At 41.3% G+C, this 27,638-nt stretch overlaps 1 protein-coding gene across 2 annotated transcripts in view; it reads left to right on the top strand.

Annotated features, from left to right (window-relative positions):
- The window catches only part of LRP5 (LDL receptor related protein 5), a 127,359-nt gene that overhangs the window by 92,908 nt on the left and 6,813 nt on the right, over positions 1–27,638 (top strand). For both annotated transcript variants that reach the window (XM_084207651.1, XM_084207652.1), the window contains 12 exons: positions 5,834–6,050; positions 7,527–7,816; positions 9,808–10,034; positions 10,335–10,519; positions 12,777–13,100; positions 13,886–14,088; positions 14,374–14,585; positions 16,467–16,657; positions 20,079–20,288; positions 22,392–22,517; positions 25,470–25,706; positions 26,260–26,370. In XM_084207651.1, coding sequence (XP_084063777.1) covers positions 5,834–6,050; positions 7,527–7,816; positions 9,808–10,034; positions 10,335–10,519; positions 12,777–13,100; positions 13,886–14,088; positions 14,374–14,585; positions 16,467–16,657; positions 20,079–20,288; positions 22,392–22,517; positions 25,470–25,706; positions 26,260–26,370 — 2,533 coding nt within the window. The remainder of the gene's footprint in view (positions 1–5,833; positions 6,051–7,526; positions 7,817–9,807; positions 10,035–10,334; positions 10,520–12,776; positions 13,101–13,885; positions 14,089–14,373; positions 14,586–16,466; positions 16,658–20,078; positions 20,289–22,391; positions 22,518–25,469; positions 25,707–26,259; positions 26,371–27,638) is intronic.

Genomic DNA, 27,638 nt, shown 5'->3' with positions numbered 1-27,638 from the left:
CTATTTCCACAGACATCTAGTGGTCTATTGAGTTGAGAAAATGTAGGAATATTGAAATATGATGTTGCTGGATTATTCCAGTCCCTTGGAAGAAATGGGAAATCAGGAGAGAAAAATTAAGATACGTGAGTTTTAAAAATATTCCTGTGAAAAGTTTAAATTCTTCTTCGCCTTTCCCATACTAGTTATCTAGAAGTTGGAAAGGCATATTGTTTTCATAATGGGTGTTAGCTAATTTCAGAGTTGTTGCATGTCCCTTTAAACTCACTGGTCAGAATTTGAGAATGAAAATGTATTTATAGAAGGTAATATTTTCCTCAGGTGTGTTAAATAAGTCGCTTCTACCTAAGAATAAAACTGGAATACTGATTCAGTAGTTTCTGCATGCTTTAGGGGCTAGCCACCAGTTGCTATAAATTATTTTTGTGTTTAACTTTTTCCCCTTTTAAGGAGTTTCTAAGTATGTGATTGTGTTCCTCCCTATGAGAAGTAAGTTACAGAATTGACCAGCTGCACCCTTAATCCTCTGATATCCTGTAAGCAGAAAAAAAGTTCTGGAAATGTCAGGCTGATGTAACTCATGGAGAACATTAGCTACTCCTAGAAGAGGCTTATAAAACATAAGCAGGTTCAAAATCACAATCTTGTTAACACAGCCTTTCCAACAAGGAGTTCATCCGTCTGTCAGTGTCTGCTAGAGCCTATTTCATGCGCTCGTATTTTGGAAGTCTGTCTCCAAATGCAGTACTCTCTGTGGGACTAAAAAATGATGTGGAGTCCTAAGGGAACACTAGGTGTGATGGTGATTTCTTATGGAAAAATATGAACAGATCAACGCTGCAAATAAATCTGCTTCACATGGTGATAATATGAGCACGAGGATAAGAATATGTTATGTTTATATTATTCCCAGAGAAAATGGGAGATCTCTATAAAGTACAACTTTTTATTCTGTGGATTATATTCTGTTGCATTTGTCATCTTAGTAGGTGGCTGGGTTGGTTTGTGGGTTATTAACAAGTCACTGCTTAACTATGTTACATTAATTTATAAGTGTAGATTTTATTTTGCATGAGTCAGAACAAACTAATAAAGAAAATATGTTGGAGTTGTTGCCTTTGGAGCAAAGTTTTTGAGTATTCTGTCAAGAAGCTGACATTGCTAGATTATAGAGAATTTTGTAAGGCTGTCAGAAAAAGGTTTGAGTGTGGGCTCTTTTACCAATGGCTATAATTTGATATTTCACACCACCTACTTTGCTTGGCCTGTCTAAGGACGGGCACATCTGCCCTGACAGCTGTGGCAGGGCACCACCACAACTTCAAGAGAGAGCCAAGCATCAGGGGTGGTTTGCCACCACTGCTGTGCTTCACTCTAGGAGACTGCAAAGGTACTTCTGAAGGGAGATTGTAAAAAAAAAAAAAAAAAGTATTGACATTCAGTGATCCTCTCTGCAATTTTCTTTGCTGGGTATCTCAAAGTGGCCTTTGTATTATGAGTAAAAATGTGGCCCATCTGTGTAGCCATAGAGAGATATGCCTGCTGTCCTTCCATCTCTTCTCTTTTGATATGTGGGTTCTGGTACTGTTTGGTTGAATGTTATTCCCTTCTCTGCTTGCCAGTATCTGCCAATACATAATACATGCCTGACATTAAGCCCCTTCAGATGTTAAAAAAAAAAAAAGGTGTTCCCTTTTATCCCAAAGCATTGATGAAAGGTGGCTGTGTTTCAGCTGTTGGAAATATTAATGAATGGCATACACTCAGCTGAATATAGACTGTGGTACAGACTGCTCACAGCTGCTCCACTCTTCTCTTTTTGGGGCAGGCTTCTTTACCCACAGGAGTTTTCTATGTCGTTCCATTTCTCTTTGTCTTTTTCTTTCCCTGCTGACTATCCTGTTTTCTTTTCCATGCTACCTACCTGATCTGTCTCACAAGTTCTTTCTTGAGCTAGAGAAGGCTGGGTATGTTCACTTGAGGTGCCATTCCAGAGTCTGCTGGTGAAAATCCTTAGGAGCCATTCAGAGAAGGGTTGAGGTTGGGAGGGACCTCTGGAGCTCAGCTGGCCCAAGCCCTGCTCAAGCAGGGTCACCTGGAGGTGGGTGCTCAGGGCCATGACTTTGGAATTGCTCAAGGAGATTCCACAATCTCTTTGAGCAACCTGTTCCAGTTCTCAGGCAAAAAGAGAACTCACAGCAAAAGTGCAGCTTTCCACAAGATCTGCAAGACTCACAGAGCTACCAGCCCACCACATGAGTCTCCTGAAGATGCCAGTCACGTTATTTTACTGTTGCCAACCTGCTATGTCTGCTCACATGGTGATTTAGCTCAGCCCAAGAATTGATTTCCATTTGACTGCATCTTTGTCTTTAGCAGTCAAATAAATTTTGTTTTATCTTAGTGACTGAAATAGAGGGGTAAGGTCTTAGAGGTCTCTTTGTTGTTCTGTCAAAAGATGTCCTGTATCTATGCTGAATAGCTGTTTTTTTCATAGATGCACCTGAAATACAGCTTGACTACATGAATCATGCTGATGTGTAGAATTTAATTGCATTGTTTTACTTTAATCTTCTTCAAAGAGCCAAGAGCTTTTGAGTGTTATATTTAGAAATATTTGTAAAATCATTTTGCATACATTGCAGCAGCATCTAAAAAAAAAAATCACGCCGTACCACCTTCTTGTGTTTTTGGTGTAATTCAGTTCACGAAGGCGTTTGATGTTGATTTCACTTTGCCCACAACAGATTTTAGCTGAGCTTGGCAAGGCCTCATTAGGACATTTGTCATTGAAGTCTTGAGACTAATCAGGGGCTTTCAGCGTGTGACGCTGTTCAAGGGGAGCTTTCAGTGTTTCATGTGTAAAGCACAACACATTTAGTGTTTCATTTATCCTTTGAGATCCATTTATCACTTACAGAGAGGGAAAGAAAACCCCGAGAAGAGTAAAGCCTGTTCTAGTCAATTTGTGCTAAATTATAAGGATTGCACCTTAAAGCCTTCCTTTTTGTCTGCAGTCAGCAGATCTTAGTTGTCAGATATTAAAAGATGAGTTAATATGGTGTTTTGTTATCTTTTCTTGTCTTTCCTCCATGTTGTACATTATAAAGATTCTTGCAGTCCCAATATCACCAGCAGAAGAACAACATGGTAAATATTTACATGATGTGCTATTTCCACAGAATTTTAGTGGTCTGTTGAGTTGAGAAGATAATGGAATTTGGAAATGAGAGGGTAAAGATCTTACAGGATTATTCCAGTCCCTTTGAAGAATCAGAAGTGCTGATTTAATAGCAGGAGTTGTGCTTTTGGCCATGTGGCTTGTTTGTAGATTTTTATTTTGAATCCTCATGGTTTCATTTGATATGCTAGAGTGGAGCTGTATTTCTGGGAAGGTGGATGGCAGCAAAATTTGAAGTAAAGGCTGTGTATGTGTACCTGTATTGACCTGCATGTGACACCTCCCTGTTCAAGCTTTGCCCTGGCTCCTACTGTGATACCATCTCAGGGAGAGAGTTGGCATTTCCTCCTTGTTGCCATGAAGTAACCACCACTTAGAGGGCTCGACTGCTCTCAGCACAGAAAAGTCCTTCAAGTCAGAGCTGCTCTTTCTGCGTCCAAGGGAAGCCTGCTTGGATTTGTGGGTGATCTGCCCGTAGTATTGGGCAGGAATGTTTGGGAGAGGGAGACAGCAAACATTTACTCCATCATTTTCTTAACCAAAATGCAAGCTATTAAACATTTTATTGCTGTCTGATTCCACATTTTGGACCTCCTTTCCCAAATATGTTGAACAATATATAATTTGAGCATGCTGCAGTGAGGTCTCACCAGTAAGATCTCTCTTCTCTTCCCCAGGCTGAGTTAACACCAACTCCCTCAGCCTTTCTTTATTAGCAGAAGTCTTGCAGCCTCCTGATGATTTTTGTGGCCCTCCCCTGAACTGGCTCTCAGTCTCTCTTGCACTGGGACCCCAGAGCTGGCTGCAGCACTCCAGCTGGCGCCTCCCAGAGCAGAGTAGAGGGGGACAGTCACCTCTCGACTTTCTGGGCCATGAGCACACATGGCTGCCCTATGAAGATTTTTTTTTTTCATCCACCAGCATGCCCACATCTTCAGCAGGGCTGCTTTCAGTCCCCTCATACTCCAGCCTGTGTCAGTACCAGGGTTTGCCCTGACCCAGGTGCAGCATCTCTCACTTGGCCTTGTTGAACCTCCTGAGATTCCTGAAGTTCAGCAGCTTGGTGTTGTCTGCAACATCCACAGATGTGCATGGGTTTCAATACATGTGTCTGCATCCTTGGATTCAATCTTCCCTTGTACATTCCAGTCAGCAGCTCTAGTGCTTGAATTATAGTTCTGCTGTCCATTCTGTGAAAGCAGATGGAAATGTGGAAGCTCCATCCCCGTGCTGCTGATGCACTGTTGTAAGGGAGATGCTGTCCTGTTTACTGAGTGTGGCACCAGTTTGGCTCCAGCACCTGAGTATGTGTGACGAACTTTTGAACCTGCAGTATTGCCTGTGGGACTGATGGTGTTCTAAGGGAGCATTTGGGGTTTGCCTGGACATGATGCACTGACATAATTGCAGAACCATTTGGCTTTTAACCACTGATGCAGCTTTTTTTTTTTTTCTTTTTAATGTGCTCTATTTAACTTAACAGAATAAGTCTCTGCTACTCCATCAAGTAAGCTGATGGGCAGATACAGAGCTCCCTTGAAACTTAGTTTGCAGGAATGCCAGTGTTATTTTTAGCTGTCTCCAGCAGGAGGCTTTTTGTCTAGAAGGAGTCCAGGGGTGTACATTGTGGCCTCTGTTCAAATTCCGTGCTGTTATAGGGATGATTTTTGTGCACAGGGCATGGGTGGGTGCAGCTGTAGCAGTAGCTGACTGCTCACCTCTGCTGTTTGGCAGTGCATGTCCCTCATGTGGGTTGGCCTTGGTTGGATGCCAGGTGCCCACCAAAGCAGCTCTGCCACTCCACTCCCCAGCAGGACAGGGGAGAGAAAATGCAATGAAAGGCTTGTGGATCAAGATAAGGAAGGGAGAGATCACTCAGCAGTTATAGGCAGTTATTTGTCATAGGCAAAACAGGCTCAGCTTGGGGAAATTACTTTGATTTATGGCAAATCAAAGTAAAATGCATACTGTTTTCACAAATCTGTATTGCAAGGTTTTAAAGTGGAGATTTAATTTGTAAATTTATTTGGATTTAAAATAAACTTACTGAAATGTATGCATGAACGTACTGAAATTCACATGCTAGTTTAGAAAGATGTGGTAAATGTCATTGGTCATGTTAAAAAAATTAATTTTAGATGCTTCTGCTGTTTATTGTATGTGAACAGAGCCTTACAACTCTATTAAAATTGTGGTAAAAGTGAGGGTTGATTTTGACTGACAGAACTTAGGCATTTAATGGTTTACTATTACACTACGATAGTTACAAATATTGCAAGAGTTACAAATATTACACTACAAATATTGCAATATTTGTGTAATGAATTTGTGTAATAAAAATTTTTTATTGCTCAAACACTTAGAAATTTAAAAGAAATTAAATCACAAGAAAATAGAAGCCCTGCACGGTGAAGGGAGCATAATCACCTACAAGGTACAGGTTTCATATGAGTCTGAATAAACAATTTCCAAATAATAGCAAAGAGGAGGCTATTTAAAATCTCAATCACAGATCATGGAAAGGACATGCTGGGAATATCAAGAGCTACTTGCATAGCAGTAGCTATTCAAATCACAATTGGTATTGCTGTTTTAATTGTACCCACATTAGAGAAGATTATTTTTTCCTTTTTGTTTTTGGGCATCCCACAGGTCATAAATGTTGACGGAACAATGAGGAAAACCCTCTTAGAAGACAAGCTTCCACATATATTTGGGTTCACACTGCTGGGGGACTACATCTACTGGACTGACTGGCAGAGAAGAAGCATTGAAAGAGTTCACAAGATAAAGGCCAGCAGAGACATCATTATTGATCAGCTGCCAGATTTAATGGGCCTTAAGGCAACGAGTGTCACCAAGGCATTTGGTAAGCATGGGCAACATAGCATGGGTCTGTAGGAGTCTTTATATGGCCTTGCTTTCATTAAGCAGCTGTTGATCACTTGTAATGAGAATAACTGTGATCTGATGGGTTTGAAAGGAAATTGACACCTATTGTTTCTAAAGTTGGGAAAATACAGTGTTGCAAAAGAAGTTGCTTCCAGATTTTAGTGACATAAATCTTCCACAGCTTTAGCTACACTCTTTGAATTTTTATGAGGATTTTATTGCTCTATGCTACAGGAATCATTATTCTCACAGCAATGCTCTTATTTCCTGCTGCTCTTTCCTTCCAGAGCAAAGTCCCATGATGTTAGCAGAATGCTTTGCACTGTTGGGTGGTATAGGCACAGTCAGCCACCATTACAAGGCTGCCCCAAAGCATGTGGCACTTAAATATTAACTCTTAACACCTCACTTCTACCTCAATCTTAACAACTAAAACTTGCCCCTAGCAAAGTATCAGCAGCTGGATCTCCATGTGCTTCCATTGCATCTCTGAAAGGTGGAGCTGGTGTTTGAGGTCCTCTGCTGGCACTGTGCAGCAAATGTCACAGACCCCCTGGCTTCAGTGCACCACAGATTTTCCAGCTACCTGGAACACTGGAATTTGGGCATAGCAATAAACAGATCCATTAGTCAGCTGTTAAAATTACTGAGAAGAGTCACAATGGAATAACGGCATCAGTCTGAAATACATATGCCCTAAAAGAGGGAAAATGAAAAGAACCTGGTTGAGACTGATCTTTTGAGAATTTCTTTTGTGTGTGTAGTTACATACTTAAAATACCTAAATCCTTGGTTCCAGCAGATGGAGAGAGGCACTCATTTATGTGCTGGTCCTTACTTTCCCCTACACATTCCATCCCCATCACATGAAAAAATAAGTGTGAGATTGTCGTGATCTTGTTGGAACTGCTTCTGCTAATGACCCTTCTCAGCTTTAAATTAAACAGGTGGGAAAGAACTGCGATTACCCAGCTCTTTTCTCACCCTTTTGTATCACTGAACATTTGTAAAAGCTGGCGGTTTCAAAGAGATACAAAGATGGAGTACTTGGTGAAAAGTAGCTAATTAATTATCTGTCTTCAGTGAACAAATTTAATCTTTGTGGAGACAAGAAAGATCTGTTTGTAGATGGTATTTGTACAATAGAAGGGATTGGTCCAGCTTTGTAATCCTGGTAATCCTGGGTAGACAGGGAGAATCTACTTGGAGTGCCCCTTTTTTTTTTTTTTTTAAAAAGTATTCCCTGATGACAACTCATAATGTTAAATTATTTTGGAAAATTATACTCTGTTTTTGCTGAACCTCCTGTGCTCCCCTTTCCCTTTTACCTTCACAATGCACTAATATGTGTTTTGTTTTAGTTGTTGGGTTTTTTGGGGTTTTTTTAGGGAACTAATTCAATGCACTAATATCTGTTCTGGTTTGTTGTTTTGTTTGTTTATTTCTTTCAAAGGAACTAATTCATGCGCAGAGAACAATGGAGGCTGCAGCCATCTGTGTTTCTTTACACCCCAGGAGGCCAGGTGTGCCTGTCCCATCGGCCTTGAGCTGTTGAGTGACATGAAGACTTGCATCATTCCTGAAGCCTTCTTAGTTTTCACAAGCAGAGCAGCAATTCATAGGATTTCCCTTGAAACCAATAATAATGATGTTGCTATCCCTCTTACTGGAGTCAAGGAAGCATCTGCTCTGGATTTTGATGTCTCTGATAACAGAATCTATTGGACTGATGTTAGTTTGAAGGTATTACTGACGTGTGAATTCCTTGAATATAAAGCCACAGAGCAGTCACTTTGATCTAACAAAGGTCTCTGTTACATGATCTGTCCTGCAGTTGCCAGTGTTGTCATTGAATTGCATCCAAGGAGACCCTTGGAGATGAAGACAGTTGCGTTGCTGAATGCACAGTAGGGTGACAGGCATCTTCCTGCTTCAAATAAAAATCCAGAGCGATGTCTGCTCGTGCTGAAGCCTGAATCTTGGATGTTGGATGTGTTGCATCCATATATGTATCTGCTATAGAAAAGCTGACTTGATGTCAGAGTAGAGTAATTTAAACATTGAGCTCAGCAGCCCCCTGAGTTTTCTATCTTCTTCCAGCTTTGACTTGGAAGACGATTGTATTCAGTATTAACATTTGACAAGAGAACTTTGGAGTGTTTGCTGTTAGTCTGTGGCTTCAGCTTGGCGCAGAAAAAGCCTGGGAACTTGTCCAGTCTCCTCCACACTGTGTAAAGGGCCCACCTGCCCCCAGTTCTATCTCAATGTGTTCCCCAGAACACATTTCCTGTGATGTTTGGTGCACATCCAGGTGCCTGCTGAAGTCAGGGTTGTGCTCTTCATCAGCGTTACTTGGCTGTTTGAAGTGAACGAAGTATTTGGTAGAAAATAACAGATTCACTTCACTGCAACTAAATTATTCTATTTAGACTCTTAATAGGTTTTCCAAGATCAATCAGAGTTTCCCTGCCAGTGTGCCCAAAGCTCTCTGTTGGAGCCTGCAGGGCTCGGGCAGTTTCTGTAAACTCTCTGTGAGGACTAATGAGAGTTGTGCTTCAGAGTTAGCAGTGCTGTTTGTGCTGTGGATACTGTTCCTTCAGGAAGAGTGCCAGTGTAATAAACTAGTGCAGTAGTAGACACAGTTACTAAATAAATCTCACACAAGCACGTGGAGAGCAGGAGTTATGGACATCTTAACCATTTGTGCTGGAAAGCACATCACTTCAGCTGCATCAGAGAGTAGATCTCAGTCTCACTCTGTCCAGGACTGGAAAACATTTTAGTTGTTTGTTGCCTCCTGAATTTTCCAACATACTGTATTTTCACATTCATTCCAGGTATCTTCCAGCACCTCTGGGTTGTCATTCCCCTTGTCCCCCACATCTAGCTGCTTAGGAGGAGGTATTATAACTTCAGAGCTCACAGTGATCTCCCTTTCCTTCGGTGCCCACCACGTCCCTGGTCTCTGTGTGCCTCTGGTTATAAGAGGACACGTTTTCAAAAACTACACAACATGATTTCAGGGTTTGACATTTACCTTTAAAAGTGTAAAATGTCTCTGACCCTTACACATCCATGTACCAAGTTATTGAGAAATCAATAGCTGAAATATTGGCAGGCACGTAGACTGATTGCTCAGTGTTGATAAGCAAGGGTGGGTATTTGGTCCTGGAAGTTACTGTTTACCTGGGGATTGTTTCTGTGCTGTTAGCAGTGACTTATTGATATGTGTGCAGTCCTTGTCCTATGACTTGTTTTGATGAGTGTGCATAACTAAAATGTAGATGGGGTCAGTAGATGTACCCTGATGTAGATGTGCTCTAGGTGGCTGATTGTGAGAAACAGTTTAATTTAGATGCCACTGAGATGCGTTTCTGAGACTTAAAACATTACAGGGAATTAAATAATTTTTTAAAACCAGCTTCTTGTGTGCAAATAGAAGAGAGAGAGAGGTGTCAAGGAAGAATCTGCAGCTACATACTGCTTTCTGAAAATCATGTCCTTTTCAGATGTCTTGTCCATCAGAATCCACTAGCTTTCTGAAAATTCAGGTGTTTTTCTCCTGAGGATTTCTGTATTTTAGGACAACAGAAATTAGTTTTTTAAAAAATAACAATGACTGGATTTTTTGGTACTAATTTGTTTTTGTACACCAAACTTCATTATAATTATTCCTTTTTATTTCACAGGGGTATCCATAAGCACTGTAATATTTTTACACCATTGTTTTCCAGACCATAAGCCGAGCTTTCATGAATGGGAGCTCTGTTGAACACGTGATTGAGTTTGGGCTAGATTATCCTGAGGGAATGGCTGTGGACTGGATGGGCAAGAACCTCTACTGGGCAGATACTGGAACCAATCGCATCGAAGTCGCCCGCCTGGATGGGCAGTATAGGCAGGTCCTTGTGTGGAAGGACCTGGACAACCCAAGGTCTCTGGCCCTTGATCCCACCAAAGGGTAAGGGACTCTGTTTTGTGTGGGTGTTCTTGTATGTAACAAGTTATTTGGCACAACTCTGTTTCTTCAGAGTCTTTGAAAGGCAGCAAACCTTCCACAATCCTATGGGTTGCAATGAAAAATTTAAAATGGTCAAAAATACTATTCTGCCTTCGTGTTAAAAAAAGGAGTATTGTGATGCTGTGCATAACCATGTGGGTGTTTTGGGTTTTTTTCCAAGTGCTGCAAAGAAATTTAGAAAGGCAAAGCATGCAGCTATACCTGGCTGATGTCCTGTTTTTGATGCACTTCTCATTGCAGATACATGTACTGGACTGAGTGGGGAGGCAAGCCCAGGATCGTTCGAGCCTACATGGACGGGACAAACAGCATCACTTTGGTGGACAAAGTGGGGCGTGCCAATGACCTCACTATTGATTATGTGGACCAAAGGCTCTACTGGACTGACTTAGACACAAGCATGATTGAGTCATCAAATATGCTGGGTAATCTAATGTTATATTACACCAGCCAGTACAGAAATATGCGCTGGCCATAGTAAAGTAGTTGAATAATATGAAATTTGAGTAATATAAGTGATAGTAAATCTGTGTGTATATTTTCTTATAAAAGGATATGGACAGTTAAGTGTATAAGAAAATTTTTAAAACCTTCATAAATTAATAACTGTATGATGATTTATAATGGTGGTGTGATGTCATTTCTCTCTGTTGGTGTGAAACTGTCTGCGTTGTACCAAAGCAGAGATGGCCTCCAACTTCTCAACGTGAGGACAACTTACAGGTTCCTTGTAAATCATCCCTGACATTTTAGCCTGGGCACTAATATTCTCTTGAAGTACTATCTCTTATTTCTGACCTCAGACCAGTTGTATTAGTTCTAAACCAAAATACTTCTTGCATTTTGTGGAGGCTGGAAGATTGTGCAGCTACTGCAGTGTGTTTCAGATACAACTTCACACATTCTCATGTTTTCCATTGAAATTTCATTTATACATACAAGGGGTGTGCTCTGATTGACAATATACATAATTTCACTGCAACTAGTTTTTTTGTTGTTTTTTTTTTTTTTTCCTATGAAAAGATACTTTTAGAGGGTGGGTTTTCTTTAAGGTGCGATTGTGTGTGCACATCTTCAGAATTCTGAGATTCTGAAGTCATTCCAGCAGAGAATGCCACCACCGTGGTCAGGCTCGATTTGCCCTTAGTGAAGCTGTGCTGGCTGTGTCACATCCTCCCTTCATCTTGCACGTGCCTTAGCACTGCCTCTAGGATGATCTGTTCTGTGATCATCCCAGCCACAGAGGTGAGGCTCACTGATCTCTAGTTCTCTGGGCCCTCCTTATAAAAATAGGAGTGGTGTTTCCCTGTCTTCCAGTCACTGTCACCTTCATGGCTTTTCAAATACGATGGACAGTGGCTTGCCAACCTCGTCAGCCAGTTGCCTCACGACCCTGGGATGCATCCCATCAGGCCCCACTCACTTTTGTCACTTTTGTGGGACTTGTGCCCATTCACTTTTATGTTGTACAATGTCTTTGTGGTCAGCAGATTATAAAGACTCAGGTAGACTTGCAACAAGTGGGCTCATCAGTTAAGGGATGAGCAAAGCACTCTGAAGTGGATGAGTGAATGCTGCTCCAGCTTAATCTTGGACATTATAAACAGCAGGGAAAAACCATCACACTTTTGGGAGCTTTTCTTCCATCTATTATGAAAATTCAGTTATACAGCTTATCTGCTTCCTTCAAAAGAGTCTTTCTCCTGAATTCATCACTATGGATCAGAATTGCTCTAAGAAGTATCTGAGAGTGTCAGGATATCTGTACCCCTAACTTGGAGGATTTAGATGCATAAGAGTTACGTAGGAAGGTTGCCTCTGTATTTAGATCTGGTGGCTTGTAAGGAAGTGGCCTCATGTTCTGGTTTATGGTTATTTTATTCTTTCCCAGGTCTTGGTGAAATGGAAAGTAAGGCAGAGAAAGAAAAGTGAGGTGTTCCATAGAGTCTAGCATTGGATGTTTGAGACAGGAGGAGATGGTGCTGCTAAAGACTGCATCTTCATTTGATGGCAGAGATTCATAGAGGTTTATGCTTGAAAATGTTCAGGAAGGTGGTTTGCAGTAAGACTTTATCTACTTCAGTAATGCATCTCTGTCAGAGACCATGCTCTAGGAGGTGTTAAATCTGTTGTAAATGTTGCTAACTGAGCCGCTGAGTGTGGGAATATTGAGATTTCTGCCAAACAAATGGTTTCCTAAACTCCTGGGATAGCTGTATGTTAAATTGCACTGCAAAAGATTTGTTTCTTGAGTAAAGCACCATTATTTCTCATAGCAGTTTCTCTGTGAATCTCAAGTTTATTGTTGCTTTCATGCATATTAATGGGCTTTTTTATTGGCCTAAATCATTACTGGAGCTGATAGTATTATGGGATATGTTTTCCAATGTCTATTTGGGTTGATAAGTGTGAGACATATGAAGTAGTATTTATTTAGATTACAATACACTGGCATCATTTCAAATTGCTCTGTAGGCAAGAGGGTATCAAGGTAGGGCTTTTGAATGCAACTGTTTTTGTTACCTCTTGAGCAAATACTACTTAATAAAGAATCCCATGATGCTGATTTGGAAAATGAGGTTTTATTTTAAAAAGAAGAAAAATATTTTTCTGCATGCCAGTCACACTCTTCATTTTATACCATGGGAATTGTCCTTTAGTTGGTTATCCTCGTTTTTGCAGGACAAGAACGAGAAATCATAGCAGATGATCTACCTCATCCATTTGGATTAACCCAGTACAGTGACTACATCTACTGGACAGACTGGAATCTTCACAGCATAGAAAGAGCAGACAAGACTAGTGGGAAGAACAGGACCCTTATTCAGGGCCATCTGGATTTTGTGATGGATATATTGGTCTTCCATTCTTCTCGTCAGGACGGCTTGAATGATTGTGTGCAGAATAATGGCCATTGTGGTCACTTGTGCCTTGCCATCCCAAATGGATTTAGGTGTGGCTGTGCTGCTCATTACACCTTGGATCCCAACAGCAGGAACTGCAGTTGTAAGCCTTTTTGTTTGCAATTGTGTTTTTCAGTGCTTGTGGCTCCCAGGTGCTAAAGGAAAGGGGTCCCAAGTGTGTTTCAAAGGTTCTGATTTTAAAAGTGTTCTTTGAATATGAGGACAGAGTTTGGAATTTTATATCCATTTTTGTGACATGTACTAGGCATGAAGATTTGTATTTCAGGTCTTAGAAATGACAGTGCTGTCAAGTCTGGTCTTTCTTGTTTTACCAGAAGTGCTTTCTAGGTGATTCAGCTGTGTGAGTGAAGCTTTCCCACTCCTTACCTGTGTAGGTGGTGGAAAAGAAATTGCCAACAAAAAATGTCTTTTTCTCTTACATGCTTGATAAAGTCAGCTAAAATAACACTCAGTAAAGCAGTCTAACTCTGAAGTAGTCTACTCAACTTGCAGATGCACTTAAAATATATAAAAGTTTGTGTTCTCCCTGCATGTAATATTTTGAGCTTGCCAGTGGACTGGTTGTCTAATAGGAATTTAAGTTTCTAGTAAAAATGGCACATGAATATAAAATGTGTGCATAGTAGCAAACTGAATGAAAGCGTGAATTTTTGAAAAGCAGGTCCTGCAGATTTAACCTGATCTCCTTCTATAACTATAGAAAGAAACATCTCAACTTTATAGCAAAAATCTTCAGTTATGAGTTATTTAATTTTCATTGTAAATATTAGTGTCTCTTTGTGACTTTGTTCTAAATATTCTCTTTCTTCTGTGGAGATATATTTTTGGGAATTGTGCTTTCTCATGCATTGTTTTGGCTTTTTTCAGCCCCTGCCAGTTTCCTGTTATTTAGCCAGAAATCTGCCATCAGCAGGATGATACCTGATGATCAGCAAAGCCCAGATATCATCCTACCTATGCATGGTCTGAGGAATGTCAAGGCCATTGATTACGATCCCTTAGATAAATTGATCTACTGGGTGGATGGACGCCAGAATATTATAAAAAGAGCCAAAGATGATGGCACCCAGGCAAGTGTACATCTTGTATATAGTTTTGTTTCGGTCTTTTTGTGTGCTTTTACTTTATGCTTCATCGTTCTCTTCTATCTGCCACACCAAGGGATCATCACTGTCAACTGCTCTTGTCAGCACTTACTCATGGGTATTCTGTTTATATATGAGAATTACTGAATGTTTTTAGGGTTTTAGGGGTTTTTAGAGCATCAGGCAGGTAAACCATGCTTTCTGTGCAGTGTTCTTCGGTCAATCATCAGAGTAATAGCTGGAAATCATTGCCCGTGCGTTGTCTTGCAGCCGTTCACTGTGATGAGCACCCCGAACCAAAGCCAGAACCCGGAGAAGCAGCCCCACGACCTCAGCATTGATATCTACAGCCACACCTTGTACTGGACCTGCGAGGCCACCAACTCCGTCAACGTGCACCGGCTGAACGGCGAATCCATCGGGATGGTGCTGCGGGGCGAGCACGACCGGCCCCGGGCCATCGTCGTCAACGCGGAGCGCGGGTGAGCTCCCTCCTGCCCCTCCTGCCGAGCGCTCTGGGCGGGGACCCCTCTGTGCCTGGGACTCCTGAGCTGCATCTGTCTGTTCCTGCAAAGAGAAGTTTCGAGTTTTGCTCAGGGTGTAGCTGACTGTTTAAGCAGTTCTGGGTCCTGGAGGTATCCAGCTTTCTCTTCCTGTTCCATCCTTTGCCTCTTCTCACAGCCATGTGTGAGGCACTGACCCAGGTGGTGACAGCAAATTAAAACCACCTTGTAATGTTCTCTGTGTGGATGCACAGCCCTGCCACCTGATAGCAAAAACAAGAGAGTCTGTGTCACCTCAGAATCTGGGTCATAAATGTTTCGTCATCATAAAACAAATGTTTCCAGGGGTAAAGAAAGGACCCTCGAATTTGATAAAACTATTCCTGCTAATGTAGTAGTATAAAGCTTAAACACTTGGACCCCTTATGTTCTATACATTTTTAAGTTAGTTCTGATGTAATGTGCATCTTAAAAACCTCTGAAATGAATTGAAACAGGTGGGATGCACTAGAGTGATTTCCCATGGGAGGAAAATATGTTGTTTTGCTGCAAAGCAGCTTTGGTTAGATTCAACAGACACTCTCTCTGCTTCTGGTAGCTAGTAGCTTCCTTCTTAGATGTCAAAGATGGATGGTGCTTTACTGTTCCCTTGAATAAGTTAGATGCTTAAATCCCAGTTTACAGCTAAATGGCTTGCCATGTGCTTGACAGATGTTGAATGACAATATTTCACAAATGTGTGGATACAGTAGTACCCAGAGACTCTGTCTGGAGTGTTTATAGACTGGTGTTTTATACCAGTGTACTCTGCACTGTTCAAAAGCTGTTGTGGGGAGAGGGGGATTAGAGGAAAGATTCTAATCTTATTGGGACTAAGTCACTTGGATATAGTTTGTATTTATAAAAGCTTATCTGCTTTCTCCATTAAAATGGGAGTTTGGGTTTGTTGATCTCTAAAGCTCTCAACTTTTCTGGTCAGGTTTTCAAGTGATTTTACGCTAAATCCGTTTCACAATTAAAGGAGGAAAAATGAGGAAGACAGTATGTTAAATACTGTGACTGTCTGGGAGAGCTGAATGCGTGACCTTCAATGGCTTCTGCCATGATTACAGAAATTCCTTCCTCCACCTCCTTTGGGTGCATGTTCTGACTGCTGCCTCCTCTCCTTGTGCCATAAGGAGAGGCTGTGCAGCAATGCAGCCTGTGCTGTTTGAGAGTTTGCCCATGTTACTCACCACTGAAAAAATAGTGGACTTTTCCTTTAAAGAGGTCTCAGTTCATCGTAGGGGTGCACAAACCCTTTTTTCTCTATGCATGAGGAGGACAGAGACTGCTTTTATTTGCAACTGAACTGGCTTAGACAGACATAAAGAATTCATGGAACTAAGATGTCAGGAACATGCCATCCTCAGTTGTTCTTCTGTAATCTTGTCTCAAGTTTGGTAGGACATTTTACTTGCTGAGATGGAAAAGTTACCTAGAAGGAGGGGAGGTGGTGTTAATGGGGTTTTTTTTGTCAGAAAGAACTTCTGGACTTTGATTTGTAAGTGGGGACAGCTTTACCCAGGGAGAGCTGCAGAAGGTCTGTGCTGGTCTCTTACTACCCCCAACTCCATGTAGGAGTAGTGCTGCTGGTGCAGCAGTGCTGAGGCACTTTATGGCCTGGAGAGAAATCCTACTAATTTCAGGCTGAGCGTGTCAGTTAGCAGATGTTTGGTTCTGGATCTCTGCACCTGGGAGCAGTCACGGCAGCCATGCCTGTGAAACCATTCCCTCTGACAGCAGGTTACACGACCCTGTGTGCAGAGGGGAATGGCCTGTCCCTGCAGCCCCAGCTCAGCGTGCTCTCTCTGTTCTCAGGTACATGTACTTCACCAACATGCAGGAGAGAGCTCCCAAGATTGAGCGTGCAGCCCTGGATGGCACGGAGAGGGAAGTGCTTTTCACAACTGGCTTGATCCGACCGGTAGCGCTGGTGGTTGACAACAAGCTTGGAAAGCTTTTCTGGGTGGATGCAGATCTGAAGCGCATTGAGAGCTGTGACCTGTCAGGTATGTGCTCTGAAGTGAAACATTTGCAGCACGGCGTTAGCATGTACGGGACGTCGTTCCCTCTTTGATGCTGAGCCCGGGGACTTTGATCTCCACCGCTGCCAGTTCTGTGTAGGCAGTCACAGACAGCAATTGCTGGTAGGCTCCCATCTTTGATGTAGTTAGAGTAGACATGACTGTAGTGATTGACACCCTCCAAGACAGCCATTTGACTTTTGGTGTGTTCTGAAAGTGTTGTTAGTCTTGGAACCCCTAAGTAACCTCCTCTGTGCCCCTTTTTTTTTTCTGAGTGGTTTGAAAATTTTGCATACTTTTCAATTTTTCTTTCTCTGGAGCTTACAGCTTAGTAAATCAAGGTAGCTTGAAAAAAACAAACGGAAGAAAGGGCAATGTTTGGTGTTTTTCTAATCTGGGTGATAAGACTACTCATCTGAAACAGCATTGTTGCAACACAGTGGAGAGATGCCAACTCATTGCACTTTTCCCACATTAGTAATATCAAGCATTACTCCATATACAAAGCAATAGCACCTCATGGATCTTAGAGAGTTCATCACTGACTTTTAAAAGCCCTTGATAGTGTTGAAGAAGTGGAGAAATTTGCTCTGGTGAGCAATAGAAGAGAGGATGCAATGGCCCTGCTTTCTGTCTCATGACTTGTTCTCTCATCATCATCCATGTATCAAGAAGTGAAGCCTATAAAGAAAGTGCAGAGAGAAGGGAACAAGTGTGAAGGAATAGAAATCTGGGCTGTTGTAGTGATTGGTACATGCCATAGAGGCGTGAATCTCCAGTTTTGGTGACTCTTCTTGCCATGTAGTCACATCCTTCCCTTGTGTTGCAGTGAAGCAATGAGCTTAAACAGCAGAAGGTTGCTCACCTTTTTACAAAGATAGCTTGCTTTTGAGCACCTAAAACTGACTCAGACTCTTCCAAGGAGAGGATAAAGACAAAGAAGCTGCAGATGGGAAGGTAGAGCAGCCCATGTCTTTCATCAGTTACCAGGCTGAATAAGGGAGTATTGTCAAACTGCCCGAGCAGCCACAAGCTGTTCAGTCCAGGATAGGCATCAGAGACCCTACAAAAATTTGTAGCAGAAAAGAAGATAAGAGGAAGACAAGACTCTGACCTATGAAACAAACCACATTTGAGAAGGAAAGGTGACAGAGTGGGACACATAACACAAAACGCATCAGAGATTTTGAGAGGGGCTTCTCTAGTGATAAAAGAAGTGCTCTAGGAAGACATTTAAAAGTAAAATTACAAGATGGCAAGGCTTCATGTTATGCAGGTATGCTGGAGTGGTATCCGAGAGAAGATGGAAGAGGCACCAGGTAAAATTATATAGAAACCATATCCAATCACAGCCAAAGAATCGAAGTTATAAGTAATACAAGAGCAGGGGGAGGCTACAGGATTAAAAGAAAACAATGTCTATGAACTAGAGAGAGATATATCTGTAGCCAGAAAACTCTGGTTATATTTGATCCAGTTGAGCTCACTGTAATTTGATTCACTGTGATGTTGATTTTTAAATGAATTAGCAGCATATTTTTATTTTTACAATGCTTTTCAGTCTTCATCACAACTTCAGAAGAAATTTGAGAGCCAAAGTGATGTTGATTTGAATTACTTCTTCAAAATAGTATTTTCTGAGCAAAATACTTTTGAAAAAACTATTTTTGAGAAAATAGTTTCCTGAGCAAAATGGGCATGTGTTAGGAAAAGGTTTTTAGTGTAAACTAAGGCTGCTGAATAAATGGGGCCAAAATTGTGTATAGCATCCTTCATGCCAATTAAACTGGTCTAGATATTCTGGTAGTTAGTGGCTTTATTATTCCATGTCACTTGTAGAGGTGACATGGTTATGGAGATTCCTGAAGTTTGCCCTGTACCGTGATTAAAATGGCATCCTGCTAAATCAGGGAATAGCCTCAGATGTCCAGTGCTTAACTTTCAGAGAGGGATGAGAGAACTATAAACCCATCTAACAGTTTTCTTTACAAGGTTCTGGAATTTTTCAGTTTGAGTTAGACCTAAAGCTGGTTTTAAATTCCTTTAGTTTAAAACCATTCCCCCTTGTCCCATCACTATCTGGCCATACAGAAAGTCAGTCTCCCTCTTGTTTAGAAGCTCCCTTTAAGTATCACAGAAGGCTCCTTTAAGGTCTACACAAAGCCCTCTCTTCTCCAGGCTGCACAACCCCAGCTCTCTCAGCCTGTTCTCATAGGAGAGGTGCTCCAGCCCTCTGCTCATCTTCATGACCCTCCTCTGAAGCTCTTCTAACAGCAAAACCAATAGAACCTGCTCATGCTTGGCTGAGCTCTGCATAGTTTATGCAGCAAATTAGTTGAATTCAGTTCTCATTGCACTTTTATTATGTGGATTCTATAATCTCATTTTGTGTAGATACTAAAAACTTACATTTTTTATATACACGCAGACATAAGGTCACAGTTCCAAAATTAATTATGAGACCAGAAGCAGCAACAAGTTATGATTTTGTTTTAATTTTTTAAATCAAATATATCCAGTTACACAGGCATACACAGGGTCAGAATGGTTTCAGTGAATAATAGAATAACTTGGAATATCCTCACCCTAGAAAAGAATAATACAAGCAATAACTAAATGACTGTAAGTGTTGGGCAGTATGCAGTAGAAGACTGCATAAGAAGACGCAAGTAATTAAAGTGAAAACTGATAATAAATGCATTTTTACTTGACCTCTTTTTTACTCACTGGCTTAAAGCAGATTTTCACACATTTTTACAAAGCAGAGAGCCTGAGCATTTGACAGTGTTCCTCTTTAGGAGCATATTGAGTCGTTTAAAGTTTGGGTTTTCTGGTGGGTTACTAATAAAAAAAGTTGGGTTTTTTAAGAGCTTTTCTTTCTTGATCATGTATTTGTGGTTGTCACATAGGCTGTGACAAGGTTTGGTCCTTGCCTCTTGCTTTGCATGATGAATATGTTCTATTTGAGTAACGGCAGTGAAACTAAAGCGGTTGTATTTCCCTGTCATTTATATGTTCCAGAAAAAATGTACAGCTCCGTGTGTGAGTGCACTGTAAACCTTTGGCCCAAGAGCTGAGTCTGTATCAGCTTTTGGGAGTGCTCACAGCTGCACATCACAGAGATGTCAGTGTGGGGCTGAGCATGGCTGGCTGACCAGCCAGGCTGTGCAGGGATGAGCTAGGTTCCACGTTGTATCTGTTTGCCCTCCAGACTTGGCACTGGTAGCATTTACCTGAGATGAGACTGAGCCAGCAGAGACAGATGAAGTCAATGACCTTGTAGCTCACTGTCTACAAGGTTTGGTTTGGTTTGGTTTTAGCTGGGACATTGCTTTGTGACGTTTTTTTAAGGAATAACTTAGAAGTTGACTGGTGTAAAACTAGTCTTTGTTTTTGTTGCTCTCAGGTGCCAACCGCGTGACGCTGGAGGACTCCAACATTCTTCAGCCCATGGGACTCACTGTGCTGGGGAATCACCTGTATTGGATTGATCGTCAGCAGCAGATGATTGAGAGAGTGGAGAAAGTGAATGGGTACAAAAGGACTAGAATTCAAGGCAGGATTGCTCACCTAACTGGCATTCATGCTGTGGAAGAGCTTGATATGGAAGAATTCTGTGAGTTTCACTATCTGATGTCTTGGTCATTGTATCTCAAAGTCCTCATCCGGCTGGATATTGTAATAATGTTGCCTATGGGTTCAAATAAACCATGGAATGCTTTCAACTTGACCAGTTAAAGGAGAGGAGGAGAAACAAATTTCTCCTTCTTGTCGAGGGGACTATTGCTGCCCAGCTAGAACATGTGGTATCATGGCACTGAGTTACCTGCTTTGTGCAAGCTCACGTGACACTGGATTCAATCTAAAAGCTATTTAAAATTCTGACTGTTAATTTTCTAAGTACAGTCAGGTAATAGTCTTGGAAAAAACTCTTAATAAGAACCAAAAGGGTTGTACTTGCCTTGTCTCCAGGTGCTTCAGACCCCCAAGTAAAGGTCTGTCTGCTTCAGCTCAGCACAGTGGATGGTGTAAAAGCCTGCAGTGAGGGAGGCAAAATGGGGAGGAAGCTCCTACAATGAGCTGTACTGTGGATGGGGGATTTTCCTCCCAGCAGAGGTGGAGCATTTTAGGTGCTCACATCTGGAAGGGGTCATGCATGCAGGATGTTCTTTTTCTGGAGCAGTGGTCCAAATTACTGTGGTTTGGTGGAGAGTGCAGAAACCTCTGCAAGTAGTCACTCCTCAAAGTGACAACCTACAGCTCCTCCTGCTTAATGGGATTGTAAAAGAGAATACAAAATCACAAACAAAATGTGGGAGACAGACGTCTCTGTTGCCTGTGATGAGTGGTCTTATATAGAGAGGGTACATTGGTGTATAATGCTTTAATTTTCAGAAGAAATTATTCAACTTCACAACAAACACTGTGTCACTTAGATTAGTGTCTGTGATGGCTGGAAGTGTTTTTGAACTTGTGTATGTGGGTAAGCTGTTACAAATCAGATAACATAAGCATTTAAACTGCAGTAGATTCTATGGGATAATTATGACCCAGAGGTTCTTTCTTTCTTTCACAATACCCAGCTCTTCTTCTGTGCCACTTCACACATTTCACATATATTGGTATATTTTAAAGGTAATACTGACTGAAGCAAAAAGATTTTGTTTCATTCTCAACAGTGTTAAAAAAGAAGTTTGCTTTTCCCCCATGTGTTTATTTAAGATAGGGAAAAAGAATCCTCTTTTGCAGCTGTAAAATTTCTACATAGGTGATTTCTGTTACAACAGGAGAGTACATAGGCACATGCAGGTATATATGCATGCACTTCCATGAGCAACTCATGCCTGAAACAATGTATAAACTAATTAATTTCTTAAAGGTAGAAAGCAGGTTGCTAAGAAGCCTGGACAGTTGGAAAACAACTTTGGCAGAGAAATTATGATATCTATACAATTTCTTTCCCGTGTAAATTCTTGGTGCTGAGCAGTAGGAAAGAATGCACTTTTCAGCAGCATCACAAATAACACAGGCTGTAGCCCCACAGGTTGCTGCAGCAGATGTTCAGCTATCAGCCTGAATAAGCAGGCAAGAGCCCCTTCTGACTCCTTTGGGCTGGGGTCATCAGACAGTGACCTCTCATCTCTGTGCCTGTTTCTTATCCACCTAATGTTCATTAGAAAATTGTTCTTTTAGGACTTCTCAGGGTAACTGATGGGGAGCACAAACATGTAGCTTCCTGTCTTTAAACAAAGACATACACTTTCTTGACACCTACCCTAGAAATACAGGGGGGTCATCTAGATAATTCATAAATGCAGCCTTCTCAAATGTGCCTTTTCAGTTCTTTTCACCTCAGCTCCCAAATTCTTTTTAGAAGTTCTTGATAGGTCTCCATGTGATTGAATCATAGAATGGCTTGTGTTGGAAGAGACCTTTTTGAAGGTCATCCAGTTCCAATTCCCTTCAATAGGCTGGGACATCTTCAACTTAATCAGGTGTTCTATTACTATGACTGGGAGAAATTTTGTACTTATGAAGTAATAAATAAGCTTTCAAGCATTGAGCTGAAAAATCCTGCATATATCTTCCTAATAATTTGTAGTGAAATCTTGGTTACTCAGACAGAAGTGGTTTGTGAGTAGTTTTTGATTTTGCCCTATTGAGGAATAGTTATAATTTCTTTTATGCTACATAATCTTATTTTTGTGTGTTTCAACAGCTGTGCATCCCTGCTCCCGTGACAACGGTGGGTGTTCACACATCTGCATTGCCAAAGGGGATGGAACTCCAAGATGCTCATGCCCTGAGCACCTTGTGCTTCTACAGAACCTCTTAACATGTGGAGGTGCGTTATGTTTAACAGCAGTGCTAATCAATTTGTATCAAAAATGTGGTGGCTGAGGTTGCATTCCAATCCAAAATGTGGATTTACAGTTTTTCTGTATATGTTGTGCTGCATCATGTGTTAAATTAGTCTTTGGTAGTTCTACCAGCTGTTTTCTGCTTGAGGTTTTGGGCACAAGTGACTTCTCATTCCGAGCAGAATATTTTTCTTTGACCTTAAAATACTTGCATCTTCTACTGAGATTTTTCTAATTGTATGATGTGACAGGTTTGTGCTTTTAACAAGTGTTTATAAGATGATGTTACAGTGCCTCAACCTGTGATGACCTAGCAACAGAAATTGTGCCTATGATTCCCAGAGTATGAGACTCCAGTCTTTGAAATTAATTTGGCCTTGTAATGTGAAACACCGTACTGGCTACTTATCAAATGTAGGCTTCATTGTTCCTGTTAATTAAGGTAGCTCTCTTCTTTCTACATGGTAGACTTTTCCTTTAGCCTTCCCTTTTACCATCCTAGTATTTTTAAAAACTGTTAACATTACACTTGCAGAGGGCATTCAAAACAAAACATTGTTTCTTTTTGAGAAGCATTATATCTTAACTTGTTTGGCTCTGTTGGTCCTCTTGACTTCTCATGTATTTATTTTGCTGTGGATTTCATTTTCTGGCTGAACTCTGAACTCCCATGGGACAGTCATTTCCATGATAAACTGTTTTCTTTCCCATGACCACAACAAGTTATGTGGCTTTAGAGTAGTGGTGGTTACATGGGGAGGGCAGGGTGGATCAATCTAATTATACTTCTTGCTGTAGTGTTGTTGCACAATGTGGACAGTGAAAGAGTCTCACATTCCACTCCTTTGGGTCTTCAGCTATAAATCTAAAAATTCAGGGGCCTCCATTTCAGTGTCTTTTTTTTTTTCCTAATCTTTCACTAAGCCTGCAGCAACTTTTTAACCCATCTTGTCTGTCCTTGTAACAGCCACTACCCAGGGTTTCAAAATAGCTTAGTTGGCTGGGGAACATTTGTCCGTGTTCTGGACATCCTTACGAATGCTTTTGTCAAGTTTTTTAATGCAAGCTTGTTCTTGCCAAGTGCAACCATAGTGCAACATTAAATGTACCTTTAAATGCAGAAGTAGTGATCTGTCTGTTGAATTATACAAACAGCACACTTGTATCAGAATATAATTCACCTTAATGTGTGTGTCTGGCATCTTTATCTTATCTACAGCTGTCAGGTCACTGGCTCCATTTGTAATTCTCATATTGCTCCTCCAAATAATTATAAATTAGGAACTTTTAAAAAATCATACATTTTTTGAGACCCAAGCACTTTTTGATTTTTATTTGCATTTTGTTTTTCAAGCTCTTGATTATACTTTTGTCTCATTCTTGAACTTTTCTCCCTAATGAAGAAAGGACAGCCGCACTTTAAAAACTGTCTGCATGTAATTCTAGAATTTTTAGCACCACCCTCAGGAGAAAAAATACTCATACAGCTAAGAAACTTTCCTTATGCTGGGTTCTTTGTGAAGTCCATTCCTGAGCCTGAATCTTAAGGAAAGCCCACTGGGCTTCCAGAGGAGCGTTACCATCCGGTGCCAGAGCACGCCTCTAGCTTGGTCATAGTGTTGCTGTAGGTAGGGTATGATGGGGTTCTCTCTTAATCCAGGTGGTGAGGTATCTACTCAGAGCATTACTGGGCAATAGCAGTTGTGGGGAGGAGTGGCTGCCTCTGCTAAATGATGTCATTATGTCACAGGGGTTTCACCCAGCAACTTTCCAAATCAGTGGAAATGTGTGAGATTGCTGCAGGGCTGTTTTGAGATGGCTCCCCTTTTTTGACTGTAACTAATTGCTACTGACAACAACTGAGTGGACTTGCCCATTGTCTGTTTCTTTCATTGATAACAATAATGGAAAATTGTATGCTAACTTGTTGTAGGTAAGAATTTGGAGCATTTTTTGCAATAGATTCTTGGATTGTGTTTGCCTCCTGACATTCTGAAGAAAGCAGCTATGGATGCCTTATAAGAGCATAATTGTTGCATCTCTATATGGGGTTGTAGCTGCTGCCTAATGCTATCAGTGCCTTACTGTAACTTGAACAGCAGTATGGAAGTGAAAAGGAGTCATACCAGAGTCTTGGGGTCCATGAAAAGTCAAACTTGAAGGAAGTCCCAGCTTTTTTGGGTCCAGCAAACATAAAAATGGCCGTGCACAAGTCAAGTGGTCTGTGTCTGTAGTGAGAGAATATAAGATTATAAGGGCAGGTCTGCAGTGCTCCTTACACTGCTCTCTGAACCTTCTCTGACCTGCAGCCCGGAGACTTCCCAGCAAGAGAGCTTAGCTTCATGTTTACCAATCCTATAAAGATTTTTTTTCTCCATTCATATCTTTCAATTCATAACTGACTCAGAAATTTTTTGTGGAAAAACCACTGGAAATATAATGAAACAGATACTGTAGAAGCTACATGTTGTATGTTTTAGATGTATTCATTGCCAATTAACTTGATGTGTCAGGTTTTTTAATGAAGAATTGGTCCAGGCTAATACAATTGCAGGGATTAGAATTGTTTAGAATCTGGTTTGCAAACAGAAATTGAGTATTATTTTGAATTTATGTAGATGACAGTGTCTTCCAAAATGTGGCTGTTAAAGACAAAGTATTTGTAGAGTAAGTATTTGTAGCTCCTGTCCTTAGTTCAGTGCTTAACTGCTAAAGCAAACTTCTATCAGCATGCATCCAGTTTTTTTTTATGAAGTTGGTAAAATTTCATTCCCTATGCAAAATCATGTTTTCCTCTAAGCTAGAATCTTAGTGTAGTCACAGAAGAACTCCAGGGAAAGAAGAAGTGCTTTTCTTGACAAACTCTGTCATACTTTTACTCAGTTGAAAGGGATAAGGTTGAGTATACAAATCTGATCTGTTTTCTCTTTCTCCAGAACCTCCAACTTGTTCCCCAGACCAGTTTACATGTGCAACTGGAGAGATTGACTGTATCCCAATGGCATGGAGGTGTGATGGGTTTCCTGAGTGTGATGACCAGAGTGATGAAGACAGCTGCCCCATATGCTCTGCATCCCAGTTCCAGTGTGAGAAGGGACAGTGCATTGATGCACACTTGCGGTGTAATGGAGAAATCGACTGTCAAGATAAATCTGATGAAGCAGATTGTGACAGTAAGATCAGTTTTCCTGAACTCATGACTCTAACACAAGCATCCCTTTGGGATTCTGACTGTTCTTGAAGTGTATAGGTACAAGTCCTTTTTGTTAAGTCAGAAGTTCCTGGATACAGATAAGAAATCTGGCAATTACTTAGCAAGGATATTTTATACATAATATACCTATTATATATACATGATATAGGTATGGAGTACATTAGGCTTTGTAATATGCCACATTACTACATTTGTTAACGTGTCAGGTGATCAACTGCACTTTGTTAGGTAATGTAAGAGATTCTTGCTGATTTGATCTTAGTTTTCCCCCAGCAGGACTGATTTGACAAAGGATTGGGAGTTACTGGGGCCAGAATTTTATTTTAGCTCCACTGAGTAAGAGGTGTAACAGCAAGGAGGAAGAACCAGAGATACGCAGGCTTGCAGTTTACCCAAAGCAGTGTTCTGGCACCTGCCTGACCATAATATGAAACTCACTTGTTTCAGTTTGCTCAAGAGGCTCAAATGCTCCTGCAGTGTCAGTAGTTGATTTTCCCTTTCTCTCTGCACAGCAATTTGTCTGCCCAACCAGTTCCGATGTGCGAGCGGGCAGTGCATCCTCCTGAAGCAGCAGTGTGACTCCTTTCCCGATTGCATCGACGGCTCTGACGAGCTCATGTGTGGTGAGATGGCTTTTCTTGACACTCAGCTGCCGTGTTTGGGCGTGTTCTGCACCCCCATGCAGAGCCCTGGGCTTTGCAGAGCAATGTTCTTTCAGGGAAGAGTACTGCAGAAGGGCCTGCAGAACCATCCTTAAGGAAACCTGATTTGACTGTGCTCGGTACCTTGGAACTTGCAGAGCTGCTGCTAAGCCTGGAGTGGCTTTTAAAAGTGTGCAGCCCTATCCACAGCAATAACAGGGCCAAACTGGAGGCTAATTATGTGGAGGAGCTAACATGCAATGAGCAAATGTCCACAAGAGACCACAAACTGGTCTCTTACAGTGCAGGTGTGAAAAGAATATGTGGAGAGATGTTGATTTTTCTGGGAAAAATGTCATTGAATTCTCATGGCAGTAGGTATATACAAGTTACAGACATGCTGATGGCAGCTGTTTTCTTAGTCCTTAGAGAGTCTCTTATTTTGCAGTCCAAAGTGAACGGTAAAATTCACTTACTTTTGCTCTTGCAATTTCTGTTTTGTTGTTGGGGTGACTAAAGCATGAAGTATTCAGGCAATGGGGCAGATGGAGGGAGCATTTAGAATCACACAAGTGGTTTAGCAAAATAGTTGAAACAAAGCATTTTAGAATAAAAGTAAATAGCTGTGCTGCTCTGTCTGTAGCCCATTCTGAACAAATAGCATGCACTGGGTTTGTGTAGAGAAATGCTGCACTTACATTGCCTGTAGGACCAGCCTTAGTGGATTGTGAAGTTTTTAGTATCTTAGATTTGTCATGTTTTGAAGCACCAGTTGTCAGAAGCTGTGCCACTGCTGGGATGAGAGGAGGGTTCTCCAGGTTTGGTCCAAGGTAGCCCTGTTTCTTCCTTTCATTTTCATGGTGGATACTGCAAGGAAAAGTGTCTTCATGAGTAAGAATGGTGAAAGGAGCCCTAGTTGTGAATAGAAAAAAAAGCTAAAAGAATGGAGACAGAAACTGTTGGAAATTTCAGCCTGAACATGCTTCTCCCACATCTTCTGTTTGTCTCTTTAGCTTTCATCCAGTTCCTCCAGTTTCCTGGATAATATTAAGGCCACTTCTTCCTCTCCTCCCCACCCCCCCCCCCCAGTTTCTTTATGCACTTGGCAAACTTTCTTGCTGCCAAGTTAATGCAGCTGTTTCCTGTTTGCACTTTGGGTCCAGTCCTGCAATTAGGTCTTAACTGATTTAAATGTGTCTTTATGTAGACGTAGGATTGTCTCCTCTGGATCTGTTTGCAGAACAGAGCAT

This window comes from Fringilla coelebs (genome assembly GCF_963513975.1).
Source record: "Fringilla coelebs genome assembly, chromosome: 6".
NCBI lineage: Eukaryota > Metazoa > Chordata > Aves > Passeriformes > Fringillidae > Fringilla > Fringilla coelebs.
Note: the sequence above shows the minus strand (reverse complement) of the source record. Positions and strands in the feature narration are given on the sequence as shown.